A 16,219-nucleotide genomic window follows, 5' to 3' on the forward strand; every position below is an offset into this window, starting at 1 on the left:
ATAACAATAAAAAAATTTAAAAAAAAATAAAAATAAAAAAAAAAAAAGAACTTAGCAAACCTAGTATCTGACATGACACAAACGGACAGAACCCATTGTACAGAGTTTCCTTTACATTCAGAAGCCCGCCGAAGTGCAGGGCAATGATTTGGGAAAGCAAGTCCATAAAGGGCTTTGTGGCCGCTGACACAAGTCATAACGCTCACGGGATTTCTACAGAAGCATCTGCCCTGATGCCTCCAGGCAGAAACCTGACATTGGCTCGCTGGATACGGTCCAACAGGGAAACGCAATTCAGAGTTCCAGGGATGGACGCTTTAGGCCTCTCCCCGAGAATCACCGAAGTCTATTCAAACCCCCTAACGATAGACATGGCAAGGTGCATCAGCTTCTTGTAGGCACAGGTTTTCTTCTCATACCTATTATGTTATGCTTTACATTGATCATCCTTTCCCACTTGCTTTTTTCTTTAATCCTTTCCTGCCTTCTACTAGACTGATCGATGTTTGTCTTTCCTTTATTTTCCTTCATTTCTCCCTGTCGGCTTGTATGAAGGTCCTGTTTCATTTCCCATCCTGGGTGCTACATAATTCTCTCATTTGCCCAATCGTCAAATCTCTGCCTAACCGGAAGTTCTACGATTCTTCCTAACAACCCAAGAATCTCAGTATGTTTATGGTATGTACTTTAAATTCTAGAAGAAAAAGGAAGACAGAAACCTCTACAACCCCATGTGTATCTGTCCATGTAATTTTTAACCATCTTTAGGTCAATCCATTCTACTCCAAACCATGCAAACCTTTAAAAAACCTTCTATTTCTATTTGAGTAAAAGGGAATGTTTATTTAAATAAATAAAAGGGGGGGCTTACCATTGCCCCTTGGTCACCTCCACATCAATAACTGTTCCTGGAAGTGGGTTTCGCAGTCTTCCTTCAGACTCCACAAAAAATCTGGTGTTTATTCGTTTCTTCACCACGATGAAAGTTAGTTTGACCCTTGAAAATAAGGACTGGTGTCACCAGCTGTACTCTCTTGTCCCAGAGGCATTCAGAGTATTGAAACACCACAAACACAGGATCCGTTAAGAATCTGCAGAAGGGGGCGCCTGGGTGGCTCAGTTGGTTAAGCGACTGCCTTCGGCTCAGGTCATGATCCTGGAGTCCTGGGATCGAGTCCCGCATCGGGCTCCCTGCTCAGCAGGGAGTCTGCTTCTCCCTCTGTCCCTCCCCCCTCTCATGCTCGCTCTACTCATTCTCTCTCTCAAATAAATAAATAAAATCTTTAAAAAAAAAAAAAAGAATCTGCAGAAGGCAGTTCCCCTCACACCCCAACTTTATGGCCTAGCTCCCTGTGCCCGACTTAAGCAGTAAAAGACGTTTCTATTCACAGCCACCCACATCTTAGGGGGAGGAACTTCCTCACAAGGTCACGGCAGCTCATATCTATGCTGGGCACCAGGCTCCACCAACAAACAGAGGAGGCCAGAAGAGGCAGCTGAGAGGGATCCCCAGCCCTGGGACCTACAAAACTCCAGAATAAATGAGCTGCCTACACACAAACCACCGCCAGGCTGTGTTCGTTGATTTTAATGAATAGCTGAGGTTAACAAGCACCCCCTACTAGAAAAAAGGACAGGTTCTTAGGGATTCCACAGGGAGAATGCAATCTGGAATGTTCCAGTGCTGCTCTGTCCTCTGACTTGGGTGTGGAGCACAAAGTCCAAGAATGAAGGGTCGCCCGTCTTCTCCCCACCCAGCGACTGACGCCCTCTGTGTCATGCTCTCTCTTAATTCACATGTCATAATTGTTACAGATCCGTTTCAAAGACTGAACTGTAGAGTTTACAAAATCTGCGCTTTACAATTTATATACCCAGAGTCTTCAGGGTACACAGATTTTAAGGAGGACTCGATCTGTGGTACTTCATGGTCCAGCAACGCTTGAAGCTGACCGTCCCCCACTCCGTCCCGGTACACAATGATAGCCTGTGGCAGAAACAGGTTATGTTTCAACCAGAGCTTCAGGGCGGCTGGAAGGAAACCAGAAACTTGGGTAAATAAGCCATAACTCAGAACCAACTGACCACTGCTATTTGTAACAACTTCAACCGTGTAGCCCTCCAGGACACTGTCACCGCTTTTAAGTCTTCAGGCTAGCCCAGCATTTCCCACCAGCACCACTACTGAGATTTTGAGCCCGCTAATTCTCCATGGTGGTGGTGGTGGTAGGGGCGTTGCTGTGTTCTGTAGCATGCCTCGTCTCTAGCCGCTAACTAGACCCCAGTAGCGCCTCCAGCCCAGCTGTGACAACCGAGAGTGTCTTTAGTCATTACCAAATGTCCCCTGGGGGACAACTACTGGTATAGAGTCAGGCACTCCAACTTTGATGGGACACTGACCTTCCAAGCAGGCTTTCAGCCCATTCACAAGCTCCTGCCCCGATTCCTGGAAGAGGCACTGAGAGAACCACCTGTCGGGAGAAAACTCAGCCATCGGTTTCAGAAACAAGACTGAAAATATCATCATTTTGATTCTGAGTTCATCTGGGACCTCTGGGGGGGAAAAAAAAATCACTCTGGGTAGCCGAGGATCCAATTAAGGATCCATTCTTTGATGGCCTGCAGAGATTGAAGCATTGGTCTCTTCCTGTACCCCAAGGCATCTATTAAAATTGTGAATGCACACAAACGGGAATTCGGAATGGAAGCATTCGTTACCGTTGCTCCAAATTATGCGCACTTTCACTGTGCAGGACTACTGCCATCTCACCCACTGGTGGACACCACAGAATAAACAGCCAGTGTTCCTGGGGATTCCTGCTTCCAGGCTCATGTCTTAAACAATGTCTCATCCATAATAATCTGCTTCGCGGGAGCCATCTGCTTTGGGACAGTAATAGCTACCTGAGCAATATTTGTCTCCAGTTTCTAGCCCCTGTATTTTAGTTACTTCAAAGTATTACGATGACCTGACATGTAATGTGTTTGTCTGCCTGCTTCTTTTCCAGAATGTACATTCCATGAGATGAGATCATGCTTTTTGGTGCAACATTTTCACAGCTCTGTTCTCAGCATTTGAATATAGCAAGGGATCAAAAATATCTATGAACTGAATGAAAGCTTAATTTCCTTCCCGTTGTTGCAACATTCTTTTCTACCTCCCCCCCAAACAAAAAGCAAACCAATGTTACTATATCAAAATAGAAGATGACTGGGAAAAAAATGATGCCATTTGTGATAATAAAGATGGATCCTCCTTAAAGAAGACTCTGGAATTATACCTCGTGGGCCACGATCATCAGTAAGCATAGCAGTGATCTGTGACGGTCATACATGTCCTAATGCTCAAGAAACTATAAACTGAAGAGTGTGTAAACTCATCTGAAGGCAGGTTCTACTCTAAGCACAGACAACAAAAGTGTGCCTGAAGCAAAGGAGAAACATGGGGTATGAAAGCATGTCTTCTTTGGCAGGTCCATTACATATAGATGTATGAAGACCAGATCCTGTACCTATAGGCTGCTGGTTATATTCCTAGGTCTGTCTTCCTCATGTGGGGCCTGAGTTCTTCCCGCTGTGTTCATGGTGCCCATGCAGAGACTCACTGATCATCAGAGCCTCTGGTGGGCAGAATTCCAGCTGTCCTAATGCTCAGAACCTGTGACTATCACATTGCCCTGTGATTATGTCCTATGGCACGGTTGTCTTTCTAAGGAGGTTTTCCAGATGGACCTTATCTAATCTCATGAGCCCCTTGAAAAGCAGACAGTTTTCTTTGATGGCAGAAGACGAAGAGAGATTTGAAGCAGAACAAGAACTCAGTGTGACCTGGGGGAGCAGGGCATTCGAGAAGGAATGTGGATGAAACCCGAGGAGCTGAGACGGGCCTGTAGCTGGCAGCCAGCAAGGAAATGGGGATCTCTGTCCTCTGGCTACAAAAACAAACAAACAAACAAAAAAATGGATTCTGCCACAAGTATGTGCACTTAGAAGAGGACCCCCCGCCTCCAGAGGAGAATGTGGCTTGGCCAACATGTGCCCGACCCGAGAGCCACATGGTGCCAGATGGCTGCCCACCAGACCTGTGTGCAGACACCTGAGTGTCCTCTTAAGCCTTCATATTTGTCATCATCTGGTAAGCAGCAACAGAAAAATGATACAGAGCCTTCCACATCAAATGCTTTTGGAGCATAACTTTGCCAGAAGAGGAGAACACCTTGTCCGTGGACCTTGTCAACCAACACTAGTTGGGTCCACCTCTCCTGGTGGGTCTACATCTGGCTGTGATCTATACAACGCCGGCCAAAGTCCACTCACTGTGTCAATTCTTGATTGATGCTGGACACAAAGCCGGCAATCGACTTCCGCCGATGTACAATATCGTGGAAACAGTCGATACCGATGAACATCGCATTCTGTAACTGAAATTTGTAAAAAAAAAAAAAAAAAAAAGGATAGTACATGGAGTTAGAACACAATAGGAGCAAAATCAAGCAATTATGTTTTCCAGATAGGTAAACAGAGTCTTAACGAATTCCACTGAACACAACTGAAATAAAGAGAAGGCAACGAAATCCAACCTACTCCTGTGTCCACCTTCCAGAGAGCACCTCCCATCTTGCAGTTCATCTGCTGGGCAAGCTTTGTCGCAATGGTCATCAGCGTCTGGGGTTTGTCTAAGGTCCGTGCGATGACACACTGGCTTGGGATCGGGCAACTGACACACAGGTATTGTTTTATGCTATCATACAGATCTTTCTTTTCACTGGACAGCACACAAACGACCTTGAAAGAAAGCAAAAGTGAGACTGTCCAGGACGCCACCACAGTGCTAGGAGAACTGGACGCCACGTCAAGGAAACTGCAGGTGGAGCACTGATGAAGCAGAGTCTATTCATTCAATCATAGCTGGTCCATGAGGGCAAAGGGTCTGGAATCCCAGTCCATTAAATAATTGTGAAGGTGACCACGTGGAAGAAGAAAGTCTGGGAGCCAGGCACAGGCAGTATGCATGAATCCCTCGAACTTGCAAAGTCCTTACGTCCTGGTTATTCTGTTTCCGGGAGTTTGTCATGAAGTTAACACAGGAGGGTTAAAAAGCACAGACTGAAATGCACCATTCCCAGGACAGTCACCACGTACAGGCTGGACGCCATGCGAGGGGCACTTGCCAAGCGCTGTACCCGACTCAGCTCATTCTTCAATAAGCTACTGAGATCAATACTGTCCCCATTTTACCCCCAAGCAAACAAGCTCAGGAGTTCTGGGAACTGCCTGATGTACAGACAGCAGGCAAAGTTTCCAACACTCGCTCGGACCTCCAGCAGGACACGGAGCCGTGAGGAAGGGCAGTTACTGCGTGGCGGGGTTCGGACTGGGACGGGAAAATCCTCCAGGTATTGTTCTTAACATGTATGTATTATATGTATAATATATTATACGTTATATATTTTTACATTTTATACATTTTTAACAATGATGCTTCTAGGAAGACTTTCTGCGGCAGATATCCTCAGATTAGGGACATTCCTTTCTCATTCTAGATGAAGTTTTTCTTTTCACATGAAGGAATGTGGAAATCAAATGCATTATATGCATTTTGTTTACATTTTATCTGCAATTATTTTTCCTAAAATTCACCACACTAACCAGTTAATTCCTTCTTTTTCTAAAAACTTGATTTCCAGTTTTCAGACTTACTGGCACCCCTGGCCCATGGTGTTCTCCTAATATTTCTTTACTCTCCAGCATGTCTCTTAATCATGAACTCTCCTTGTTCTTAATGTTGTCAAGCCTCCTGGGGACTCTCTTCTGTACTCTTGACAACATCAAGTTTTAATATTTTTGGCTTTAGATTTGTTGTTCTGCTTAGTTTCTGCTTTTTGTTATTTATTTTGTTCTACTTTATTTTGGTTCACTCTGCACTTAGTGCATTAAGATTCAGACCTCATTCCTAATGCATTCATCAAGGGCCAGAAGTCCTGTCATTATTAGTTTGCTGTTTTATCCAGGGTTTGACTCATGCTACTTATAAGGTCTAAATTACTTTTTAAAATTTCTATCGGTATTTTTCTAATACAGTTGCTACTTACAAGTAATTCTTTGGCTTTTGAATGTATGTGGTTTAATGACTTCTAATTGTAACGGACTGTGGTCAATGTGTGTGTTTGATAGGTAGGATACCAGTCCTTCATTATTGGTTTGGGATTTCTCCATGCCTGTTGAGATCCTTTAAAGGTGAGGGCTAAACTAACTTAGAGATAGGCTTTTTTTTTTTTAAAGCACCTCATCTTTTGGGCACAGATTATATACACATACACACACACATACACCCATCCCTCCCTCTTTTTATATATTTTAGTAGGTCAGTAAGTCAAGCTTTTAAATATAAGTGCAACATCTTCTAGATTCTAAATTTCTATGTGATGATTTCTGAGTTTTCTGAGAGCGGTCAGCTAATGTTGTCTCCTACAAATTCAGTTTCTGGAATAGCACGGGCCAGTCTCCTCCTAGGAAGAGCTGTTCAAGCTGATGAAAATACCAGACTGTGCCTCTTTGGGGCTCAGCCAGTCTAACAAGTTCATAAAGTTATAGGGTTAAGACAGGAGAGAAGTAGGGACCAGAGAAATGATCTCAGAAATTGTGGCCACTTTCTCCCAAAGGGTCTGGCCACCCCGCCACTGAACATGTCTGAAAGGTTGGAGACCATGAACAGACTGACAGCCTCCGAGAGAGAAAAGGACAGGAATTGGAGACAAGACCCTGCCAAGGACAGGGTACTTGAGATAGATTTTGAGTGACTACCACTCAAAACTGAACAGATGTGATTTATAACACTATGTATCAAGACATATCAAGTCACTATCAAATAGACACTTACCATCTGTGTTTTGGAGGACACGTGATTTTCTAAGGCAGATGTATAGGATTGGACTGTATCACTTACTTCAAGTCTAGAAAGTAAGTATATAACATCTATATTCAAAAGGTAATGAACAATAAACATTTTATGCAGCCAATGACTCACGATATAAAACAAAACAAAATACAATGTTAAGACAGTTACTTCAGCTGAAAGGCTTTTTTTTAAAGATTTACTTATTCATTAAAGAGAGGGAGAGAGCGAGCCCATGTGCACATGGAGGGAGGGGCAGAGAGAGAGAGAATCTTAAGCAGACTCCTCACTGAGCTAGAGCCTGACCTGAGCAGAAACCAAGAATCGGACGCTTAACCGACTCGGCCTCCCAGACACCCCAAAAGTTTGTTCTTTAAACAAAAATAAGTTCAATTTTGGCTTCCTTAGCATGTATCTCAATAGCCACACACCATACATCACAAAAGCCTATTTTACTACCTGTTACTGGAATAGACTAAACTTTGTTTACAAACTTTCAGGGTTTTGATAAAGCGACCAATGCGTCTAATTTAGTATCTTCCGATTCCACTTCCAGATAGCTAACAACCGGTTTTTAAATGGAGGTAATTGCGGCTCAACTCACATTTTTGCCTCTCTCATAGAGATGCCCATGGTGGGTGTGACTCTCCGTAGACTCTGCAGAAAAGAGGAGGCTGCCCTGTAGTTTCCTGTGGGATAGAGTATTAGCCAATGATCTAGTGACTTCACCTTGAGTAAGGGTCCACTTCTTGTCTCTTTTGACCAATCTGCAAATTGTGGGTGGGAGTCAAACTGGAAGAGAGAGGGTAAGATTTCATTTAAAACTTTGTATTATATATATACATATATATATATTATGCCTTTGCTGATCAATATATATATTGAGGAGCCTTCCCATTGCCAATCTGTGCTACTTCCTATTGAAAGGTTACCATTTTAAACTTCAGTCGTGACTGAATTACTTATTTTTTCCTTAAGATAGAGGGGAGTAATACTGGAATTCTATCATGGGTTATTCTGGATTGTCTTGATTCTAGGTAGTTGACTCTTAAGGAAACATTTGGAAGATTGTTTTGCCATGAGAGATGACCACAACACTAACAGAGATAAAATACAGATGCCAAGGATCCTCTATGCCAAGGATGTTCTATGCATTTTAATGGAACATCTGCTTGCTCTCTCCTAGATGAAGGACAGGTAGCCCCAGAAGAGAGAGAGCAGTGACAGGTATTGACCCGAGTCAGTTCCTCCACGTTATTCATTTGACCCCAAATGACTAAATGAATAACTAAAATGGGACTATTCTGAAACCTTCTTACCTCTCGTCTTCCTTGAAAAATTCTTACTTCTTTCAAGATTCTTCCTGAGAAGGACAAGAAGCTGGCATCAAATTTCAAATCCCAGAGTTGAAGTTCCTGTTGTACCTCCTTATTTCTGAAAGGAAAAATATTTCCACAGGATCAAACCTCCTTCAAGGAAATAAGCAAAAGTAATGATCCATTTGCAAAATTCCCCTCTAACCTGAGATGCCTTGTTGTTGGTCCTCTGTGCTGACATGTTGCAGAGAAAGTCCCTAGGACTCTGAAACCACGTCTTTGCTCTCACATCTGCGCTTAGGATCTTTCTAGTTCATTCTCCCCCTCCAGACCTCCCCAAACTTTGCACCGACAGAACAAATAGAGTTGTTCCCCCAAGAGGTCATTTTCTTCCAACCTGTCGTTTTTTAGTTGGAGTATCTGAGATGCCAAGAGTTCTGCACAGGTCTCAGCTTCAGGAGACACACACACACACACACACACACACACACACACACACACACACACACACAACAGCACTTACGACTGTATGGCATTCATAAATTTTTGTAATTCATGCTGCCTTTTTTCTGGATCCAACCTCATATGAAGAGCCAGGTCTCTCATCACCCTGTAATTTTTGCGTAGATCATCTGTTAGACCTTTGAAAGAAATTAAAAAGATATTGCTCAACAAGCAAGAATAGATGTATACATGAGAGGCCTTGGTTTTATCTGGAAGAGGAAGAGCCAATGGAGAGAACGCGGCTCTGGGTCACACGGAGTACCGTGGAAAGCGTGTACCTCTCCGTCATAACATCTGGGGATGAAGGGGGTGGTCTTCGATGAAGGATGCATGAATCTGCTGTACCTGTCAGGTTGCACAGTTGAGGAACCAGCAGTACAGGCTCACGGGGCGTGTCCTGCTGGCTCTTTTTCCATTTGCCTTTGCTGATCAAGAGTGGCTGATTCAGCTCAGTGACCGCTTGATCATATCGCTGCTCAAAAGAAGCAAGAACGAAACACTGGCGTGACTATCACCCAAGCCCTAGTAAAGTCACATAAATAGGTACAACAGTGCATTTTTGGATCACCAACAGAGGCCCAGGGGATGTGCTGGGGATACTGTTTCCCCAGGTTTAAGAACGCATTAAAGATATTCTTCATGTTCTCTTAATTTAGATGTCCCGGGGATGGCCTCTTTTTTTCCTATAACACATGGGGCCGAGGAGAACGGGACCCACAAACATATTGGGCTCATTGTACTAGCCTTCTTTGACTTCATATGGGTAGATGTGGGACCAACTCTTGGAATATGTATTTCTCACTACAGTACTGTCTTAAAAATTCTTAACTCATAATTGAGAACTTTCAGGGGGATTCCCAAACTGACGGGGGACAACAAACCCGGTCACTTTTTGGAGCTGCAGTACCACAGCTATGCCAAACATGCCTCCTCTGTCATGTCCCCTAAACTCTTCCAGCAGGAAAAGGCATGTGCCGAGACATCCTATCCAGAAGGTCCTATCCCTAGGCTCCAATTCCTGTACGACAAAGTGCCTTTACTCTCCAACGCAAAGTGATGATTTGTCATAGATCCTTTCATGCTGATCAGTGAGGTCCTCATCTGCAATCAGTTAGCCACGGGAATTCTGGTAGGATCTGTCTATTAAGCACCTCGAGAAAGTCAAAGGAGTTCCTGAGACAAGAAGACTTCAAATCCAGTGTTCATGGCTCTTTTCCCCTTGAGCTGAACTACTACTTTTTTTAATTCTCATGATCTTGTTGCAGACCATGTACATTTTTCTTCCTTAAAGTGGTCTGTAGTTATTTGAAAGGCAGCTGGGATTCACCCCCATTATCCTGGTTCTAGAGTCTTAAGGCAGAAGCTTGTACGGGTAGATGTATATACATGTGTGCAGAATCATAGTGTCATTTTAGGGCCTCAACCACCACTCCTACCACCCAGTCTAGCAAAGCCTTTGTACGAGCTATTCTTCCTGTTGAGAACTTCGGGAAGCACACTACTTATTTCTCACAGCTGTCCTGTGACATCCTAGAAGGCTCTCCCGCAGCATTAACTTCTGCATCTAAATAGGAGTTCTCTTGTCCCACTTTGCATTATTACGAAAACTTCTTTGAAAGCCAGGATTGTACTTTCCTTCTAAGGGCTCATCTATGGATCCTGGGACTCTTCTAGGTCTCATGACAACACAACTACGTTGCCATCTATTATTAGACTGGGTTCTCACCAGGGCCTCCCGAGACTACCCAAGTCATTTCAATTATTTCAGCTCATCAGTTTTGCTCAAGTAAACCTGCTGAAATCATGGCCTTATATTTCTTTTACATCCAAGGCTCCTCCTATCAACACATGCCAAGAAGGTAGTTTGCTTTCATGTAAATGCTCTTTCAAATTATTCCCAAATCTACTTGCTCTGTGATGCCAGCATGTGTGAACTATTATATATTACATATATAATATACGAACTATTATATATTATATAAATATATATTATATATAACTAATATACAACATATAGATGAACTTTTATGTACTAGTCATGGTGTTAAGATGTAAGAGATACTATAAGGAACAAAACCAACATTGTCCTGCCCCGGTGGAACTCCATCTACTGGCAACGGGAGAGATTCATAATCACTCAGATACAGAATTACAAATTTGGATGGATGCTCTGAAATGCAAGGGGCACAACAGAACGGGGGGGGAGGTGGCCACAAAGGCCTTGAGGCTGAAGGCTGGTGTGAGGAGGCTGGGGGGTGCAGATGATGTTGGGATACCCAACATGGCTCTTCTCAGTCAATGACCTTTGAGGTGAAATGTGGAGAATGAACAAACATCAGCCTGATATCCCTGTCTGCAACTCCATCAGAGCCTATGTCAAGCCAGCAATCCCCAAACCACCTCCTCACACAGACTCTCCCATTGCAGTAAATGACGCCAGCCTCCACTCACTTCCTCAGATAAAGCCAGAGTCTACTCTTACTGTCTCTCACTACATCTGAGCTATCGGTACGTCCTGCCCATTTGCACCTACCCTCTCCCACTCTAATCCAGGTTACCATGATCACGGACCTAAACGGACTTAACCACCTCCCTACTGGTGTCCCTGCCTCCCTTTTTACCCACAGACAGCCCATTCCCTGTACATTAGACACACATCTGTAAAATAAGATACATCGCTTCATCCATCTGTATAATACTATCTGACAATAAAATCCAATTTGTCCAGGTAGACAGGACTTTATACAACGTGGCCCCCACCCCATCCTCTGACTTCGTATCCTACAACCCATACACGTCCCGTCCATAACCATGTTTACTTCTTGACAGAACACTCTAGCCTCATTTGGGATCTGGGCACGGCAGCCCCATCCTGGAAGTGGGGTCTCTTCTCTCCTCCCCAATCTGCGCACAGCTTGCTCCTTTCTGACATTCACACACCAGCTCCTCAGAGACTTCTAGGACCAGCAGTCTGAGCCACCAGACAGACATTCTCCACAATACCTCTTAATTATCTGCATATATCCCTCAATATAGGTTTTCTTCTTGTCTGCCAGCTCTCTTCCTGCCACAAGGATGCAAGTTCCTTAAGAACAGAGAACGCAGTGGTCTTACTAATGTATACCCAAGATGTGGCATGGGCCCTCATTACATGCTCTTGGGATTGAAGGAACAAGCACCTAGTATGGAGCACAAGTGGGGATGATGCCGTACTAGCACCATCCCCTTGGAGGGATGTCACAGGGCTCTGTAGCCTCAGTGCTTCCAAGTAACTAGATTTTGTATTCCTAAGAGAAAAATACAAGCTGTTCTTTTTAATTATAAGCTCTTTCCATTTGCTACAAATACCTGTAATTCCTTGAATTCTTTCTCTTATCTGCCAAAGCTAGAAAACCAACCTCATCAATTTGTGTATCTTTGTTCACTAAACTAAGTTTACTTATTTCTTTGTGAACCAAGACTGAGGAATTCAGGAGTTAGGAGATTTAGCACAGAAGTGACATCAATTCAGATGGTAATTGGTCTTTTTCTTCTTTTTGAACCACGTTCTATAGGGCTGAAACTTCTACGTAAGGCAAAGTGTTCATATCTGAAGTCTTGACATTTCATTTTCTAGCCAATAATCCAGCATTATAAAACTACCATAGCCACTTCTAAGACTTACTGGAGAGGTCGTATTGGAGCCATTCTAATTATATGACATTACCCTCTATACAAGGCACTCTAATACATGGAAAATAGGTACAAGTCAAGTTATAATAACCCCAAAGAGAAATTTTATAATATATGTATTTATTATATACAAGATTATGACTCATTCTGTAACACATGAATATAAGTTATACATATATTATTACGAGACATATTTGAATAAGAAAAAAAAAGATTTAGATACACTGAAAGATTTCTTACCGTCTTGTAGTACTCTACGAAGGTGATTTCAGCACCATCTGATGTTTTAAATGTAGTTCTGGGAGTCTCCTCCCAATTAATATCATCCACCCTATAGGTTTTGTTGTTAAATCTGTGGAATAGTCACAACATATGGTATTATTCTTAACGTATTCATTGCATGGGATCATGCAAGAAACAAGAGGCTTTAAATCCTACAAGTAATTACAGGATCTATCTGCTTTATTATATGTATAGCCTATATTTATTATTCTTAGTATATTCACCTTTCAACACAACCCAGAGTAATACCACAACCACGAGCAGTCACTTCTCATTTCCACTAAACTCCCCCAGTCCTTAGGCAACCACCAGTTTAGTGTCCATCCCTACACATTTGCCTACCCATCCTATTTCACATGAATTGAATCATACAATACATGGCCCTTCCTGACTGCCCTCTTGCACTTAGCCTAATGTCTTCCAAGGTTCATCCCTGCTGTAGCATGTTCTGTCACTTAATTTTTATTGCCAAATAATACATTTTATAGATATAGTACATTTATTTATCCATCTATCAGTTGATGAACATTCAAGTTGTTTACACTTTTGAGCTATTATGAATAAGGATGTTATGGACATTCATGTACCAATTTTGGTAGACATAGGTTTTCATTTCTTTTAGGTATATAACCAGGAATAGAATTGCTGGATCATATTTAGCATGTTGAGAAAGTGCCATACCGTTTTCCAAAGAGACCATACCATTTCACATTTATACCAGCAGGGTTTGAGGGTTGGTTCTGATTTTTTTCCACATCCTTGTCAACACTTAATATCCACCTTTTTTATTTTAGCCATCCTAGGGGGGTATGAAGTGTTATTTCACTGTGGTTTTACTTTGCACTTCCCTGATAGCTAATAATGTTAGTATCGTTTCATGTGATTATTGGTCATTTGTATATTTTCTTCAGAGAAATGTCTATTCAGATCCTTTGCCCATTTTTTAAAAGCTGGGTTGTCTTTTGACTTGTACGTGTTCTCCACATATATAGATGCAAGTTGTTTATGAGATAGGTGATTTGCAAATGTTTTCTCTCGTTCTGTCTATTGTTTTTCACTTCTGACTTTGAAGAATGAACATTTTTAATTTGATGACATCTGATTTATATTTTTGTCATCCCTTCTCTGTTGGTGTCTTATAAGATTTTGCCTCACCCAAAGTCGAGATTTACTCCTATAATTTCTTTTAAGAATTTTATACTTTTAACTCTTACACCTTTAGGTCTATTTCTAGTTAATTTTGGAGTTAAATTGGAGTTAATTTTGTATATTGTGTCAGGAAGGCCCAGGTGGATATCCAGTGGTCCCAGCAATATTTGCTGAAAAGAGTATTCCCTCCCTAATTAAACTGTCTTGACACTCTTGTTGAAAATCAACTGACTATAAACGTGAGGGTTAAGTCTGCGATTCTCAATTCTATTCCATCAATTTTTATGTCTGTCCTCATGCCACTGTCTTGATTACTAGAGCTTTATAGCAAGTTTTGAAATTGGGAAGCAGGAGTCCTCAACTTTACTCTTATGATGTTGGCTAAGCAACTTTAAATCCACACTCTTCTCAACTTAAAATATCTGGTCTAAAGGGAGAGTAACAATAGAAAACTTCTTTCAAGGGGAAATTTGCTCATGGATTATAATTAAGCCCTGATTTTTTTAAAAATAGACACAAAGCAAAAGAAATTTGGAAGGAACATATTCTGTTACTGCAAGAGAGGGTTCAGAGCAGATGACTGGATCAGCATTAGGAATTCAAGAACAGTGAAGTCTACAACCAAACTGTATCCCTCTCTCGTGCTATAGAACCAGATGAGAAAAGCACGGACTGGTTCTGGCCATTGCCGTGCTAGGTCTGCTTCTGAACTTTAACACTGAGTGATTTGAAGTCTATGGGAACACCTTTTATTGGGGGGTGGGGGGTGGGGAGAAGATATCAAAGTGATGGGATAGGTTTGTTTTTTTTTTAAAGCAGACTTACATTGTAGAAACAATTGATCCAACTAATTGTTTAGAAACTTGCTCCCGAAGATCTTGCTTTGCGGGGAAGCCATCCCGAAGAGCCGATATTAAATCATAAGCCGTTTGCATTCGAACCAGTTTATGGTTCACATCAGCACAGAGGGTAATGCTGGTTTCATACTCAAGAATAGAAGTAACATATCCAGGCCAGATTACCAGGCTGCAAATAGAACACATTAGAAGTGAGTATCAAACTCCAAGCTCTGAACAAAGAAGTGTCACAGGGCTGGCAGTCAGGGTCTAAAATTGGTGCTTAGAAGTCGAGTAAGAATGCTCTTTTGAACACCCTTTCCAATAGATACTTACCTGATGTGCTAGTTATATTATCTTTGTTAAACCTTTTTTATTACCACCCACAGGATCACACACATTTATACACATACATATATATATGTATGTATGTATACCTGTGAGAATCCATAGGATGTAGGTGTATAAATTATAAACATTATGTGAAACTTTCTACTTTATACCAACTTATGATCGCTGAACTCAGTGGCCTCACGCTTGTTATAATAGTTGCGACCAACTTGCTCCAGTTCCATCATCTTCAAAATTCTAGAAATTGGAAAAATAGATTTTGTTGAAAGTACCATAAATATTATTAAGCATTTAGTAACACACATGAAGATACATTAGGGGCAAAAATTATATGCCAGCGACTTTGTCTTACAAATAATTAACAGGAAGTGCCTGGTACAAGTAAATTACATTATGAGGTAGATATTAAGGTTCATTTAACCTCTGTTTTCCCCTACTTTCCATAATATACAACAAACTGTCATGGAAAGGCCATTAGAATGTCCTCCATTCCTAGAAATGAACCAAAACAGCTTTTGCAGAGTATGTGCCTCCAATTTTACTTCTGAGTATCTGTCCATCGCTGTGAACGTAGAAAACAAGTGAATTTGCTCCAGGGAGAAATATGCACAGATGTGCATAGTTGATGTCTGTTCCTCCTTCTAGACAGGAACCAGGCATGGGATGTGGAGGTAGGCAGGGAGAACAACACTGGGGAGAAGCCACAGAACTTAAACATGTCTAGGTGAGGTTCAAGTGCCATTTCATCTCCAAGATCCTTTGCTTTCCCAGAACACAAAATTGAAGGAGCAAACGTCTATGTTCAATACCATGACACACCAACACACAAGCAAATCTCAAGGAAATGAAATCTTACAAACACACCTTCTAAAGAGAATGTTGTAATAGCGTAAACAGTCCGGCGAGGTGGGTGTGAGTTCACTGGTGAATTCAATGGTCACCTTCACAACCTGTTTTTTCAACAGGCTGACCAGTTCCATTTTCTGAGATAAAGAAAAACAAACAAAAAGGTCTAGTAGTCCTTCCAAGGATAGTAAGCTCATCATTGGACACAAATCAACAGGTCACTTGGGTATCCAACACATGAGCACGGCAGGAGCCATCTTGCCCCAGAGACACATGCAGGGAGAAGACAGGATTTATGAGACCAAAGTAAAGAGTCAGAATTAAACATTTACAGCTACTTTTTTTTTTTTTCCTTAAACAAGCTCCTG

At 42.0% G+C, this 16,219-nt stretch overlaps 1 protein-coding gene across 1 annotated transcript in view; it reads right to left on the minus strand.

The window, feature by feature from the left end:
• PIWIL3 (piwi like RNA-mediated gene silencing 3) overlaps positions 1–16,219 on the minus strand; it is a 29,348-nt gene that overhangs the window by 547 nt on the left and 12,582 nt on the right. Inside the window, exons 6-18 of the mRNA XM_032395029.1 lie at positions 15,870–15,988; positions 15,162–15,242; positions 14,644–14,844; positions 12,628–12,739; positions 9,061–9,187; positions 8,735–8,852; positions 8,215–8,329; positions 7,625–7,662; positions 4,585–4,861; positions 4,318–4,421; positions 2,401–2,471; positions 1,875–2,031; positions 872–997 (exon numbers count right to left, since the gene is read on the minus strand). Coding sequence (XP_032250920.1) covers positions 872–997; positions 1,875–2,031; positions 2,401–2,471; positions 4,318–4,421; positions 4,585–4,861; positions 7,625–7,662; positions 8,215–8,329; positions 8,735–8,852; positions 9,061–9,187; positions 12,628–12,739; positions 14,644–14,844; positions 15,162–15,242; positions 15,870–15,988 — 1,646 coding nt within the window. The remainder of the gene's footprint in view (positions 1–871; positions 998–1,874; positions 2,032–2,400; positions 2,472–4,317; positions 4,422–4,584; positions 4,862–7,624; positions 7,663–8,214; positions 8,330–8,734; positions 8,853–9,060; positions 9,188–12,627; positions 12,740–14,643; positions 14,845–15,161; positions 15,243–15,869; positions 15,989–16,219) is intronic.

This window comes from Phoca vitulina, unplaced genomic scaffold (genome assembly GCF_004348235.1).
Source record: "Phoca vitulina isolate PV1807 unplaced genomic scaffold, GSC_HSeal_1.0 scaffold82, whole genome shotgun sequence".
Classification (NCBI taxonomy): Eukaryota; Metazoa; Chordata; class Mammalia; order Carnivora; family Phocidae; genus Phoca; species Phoca vitulina.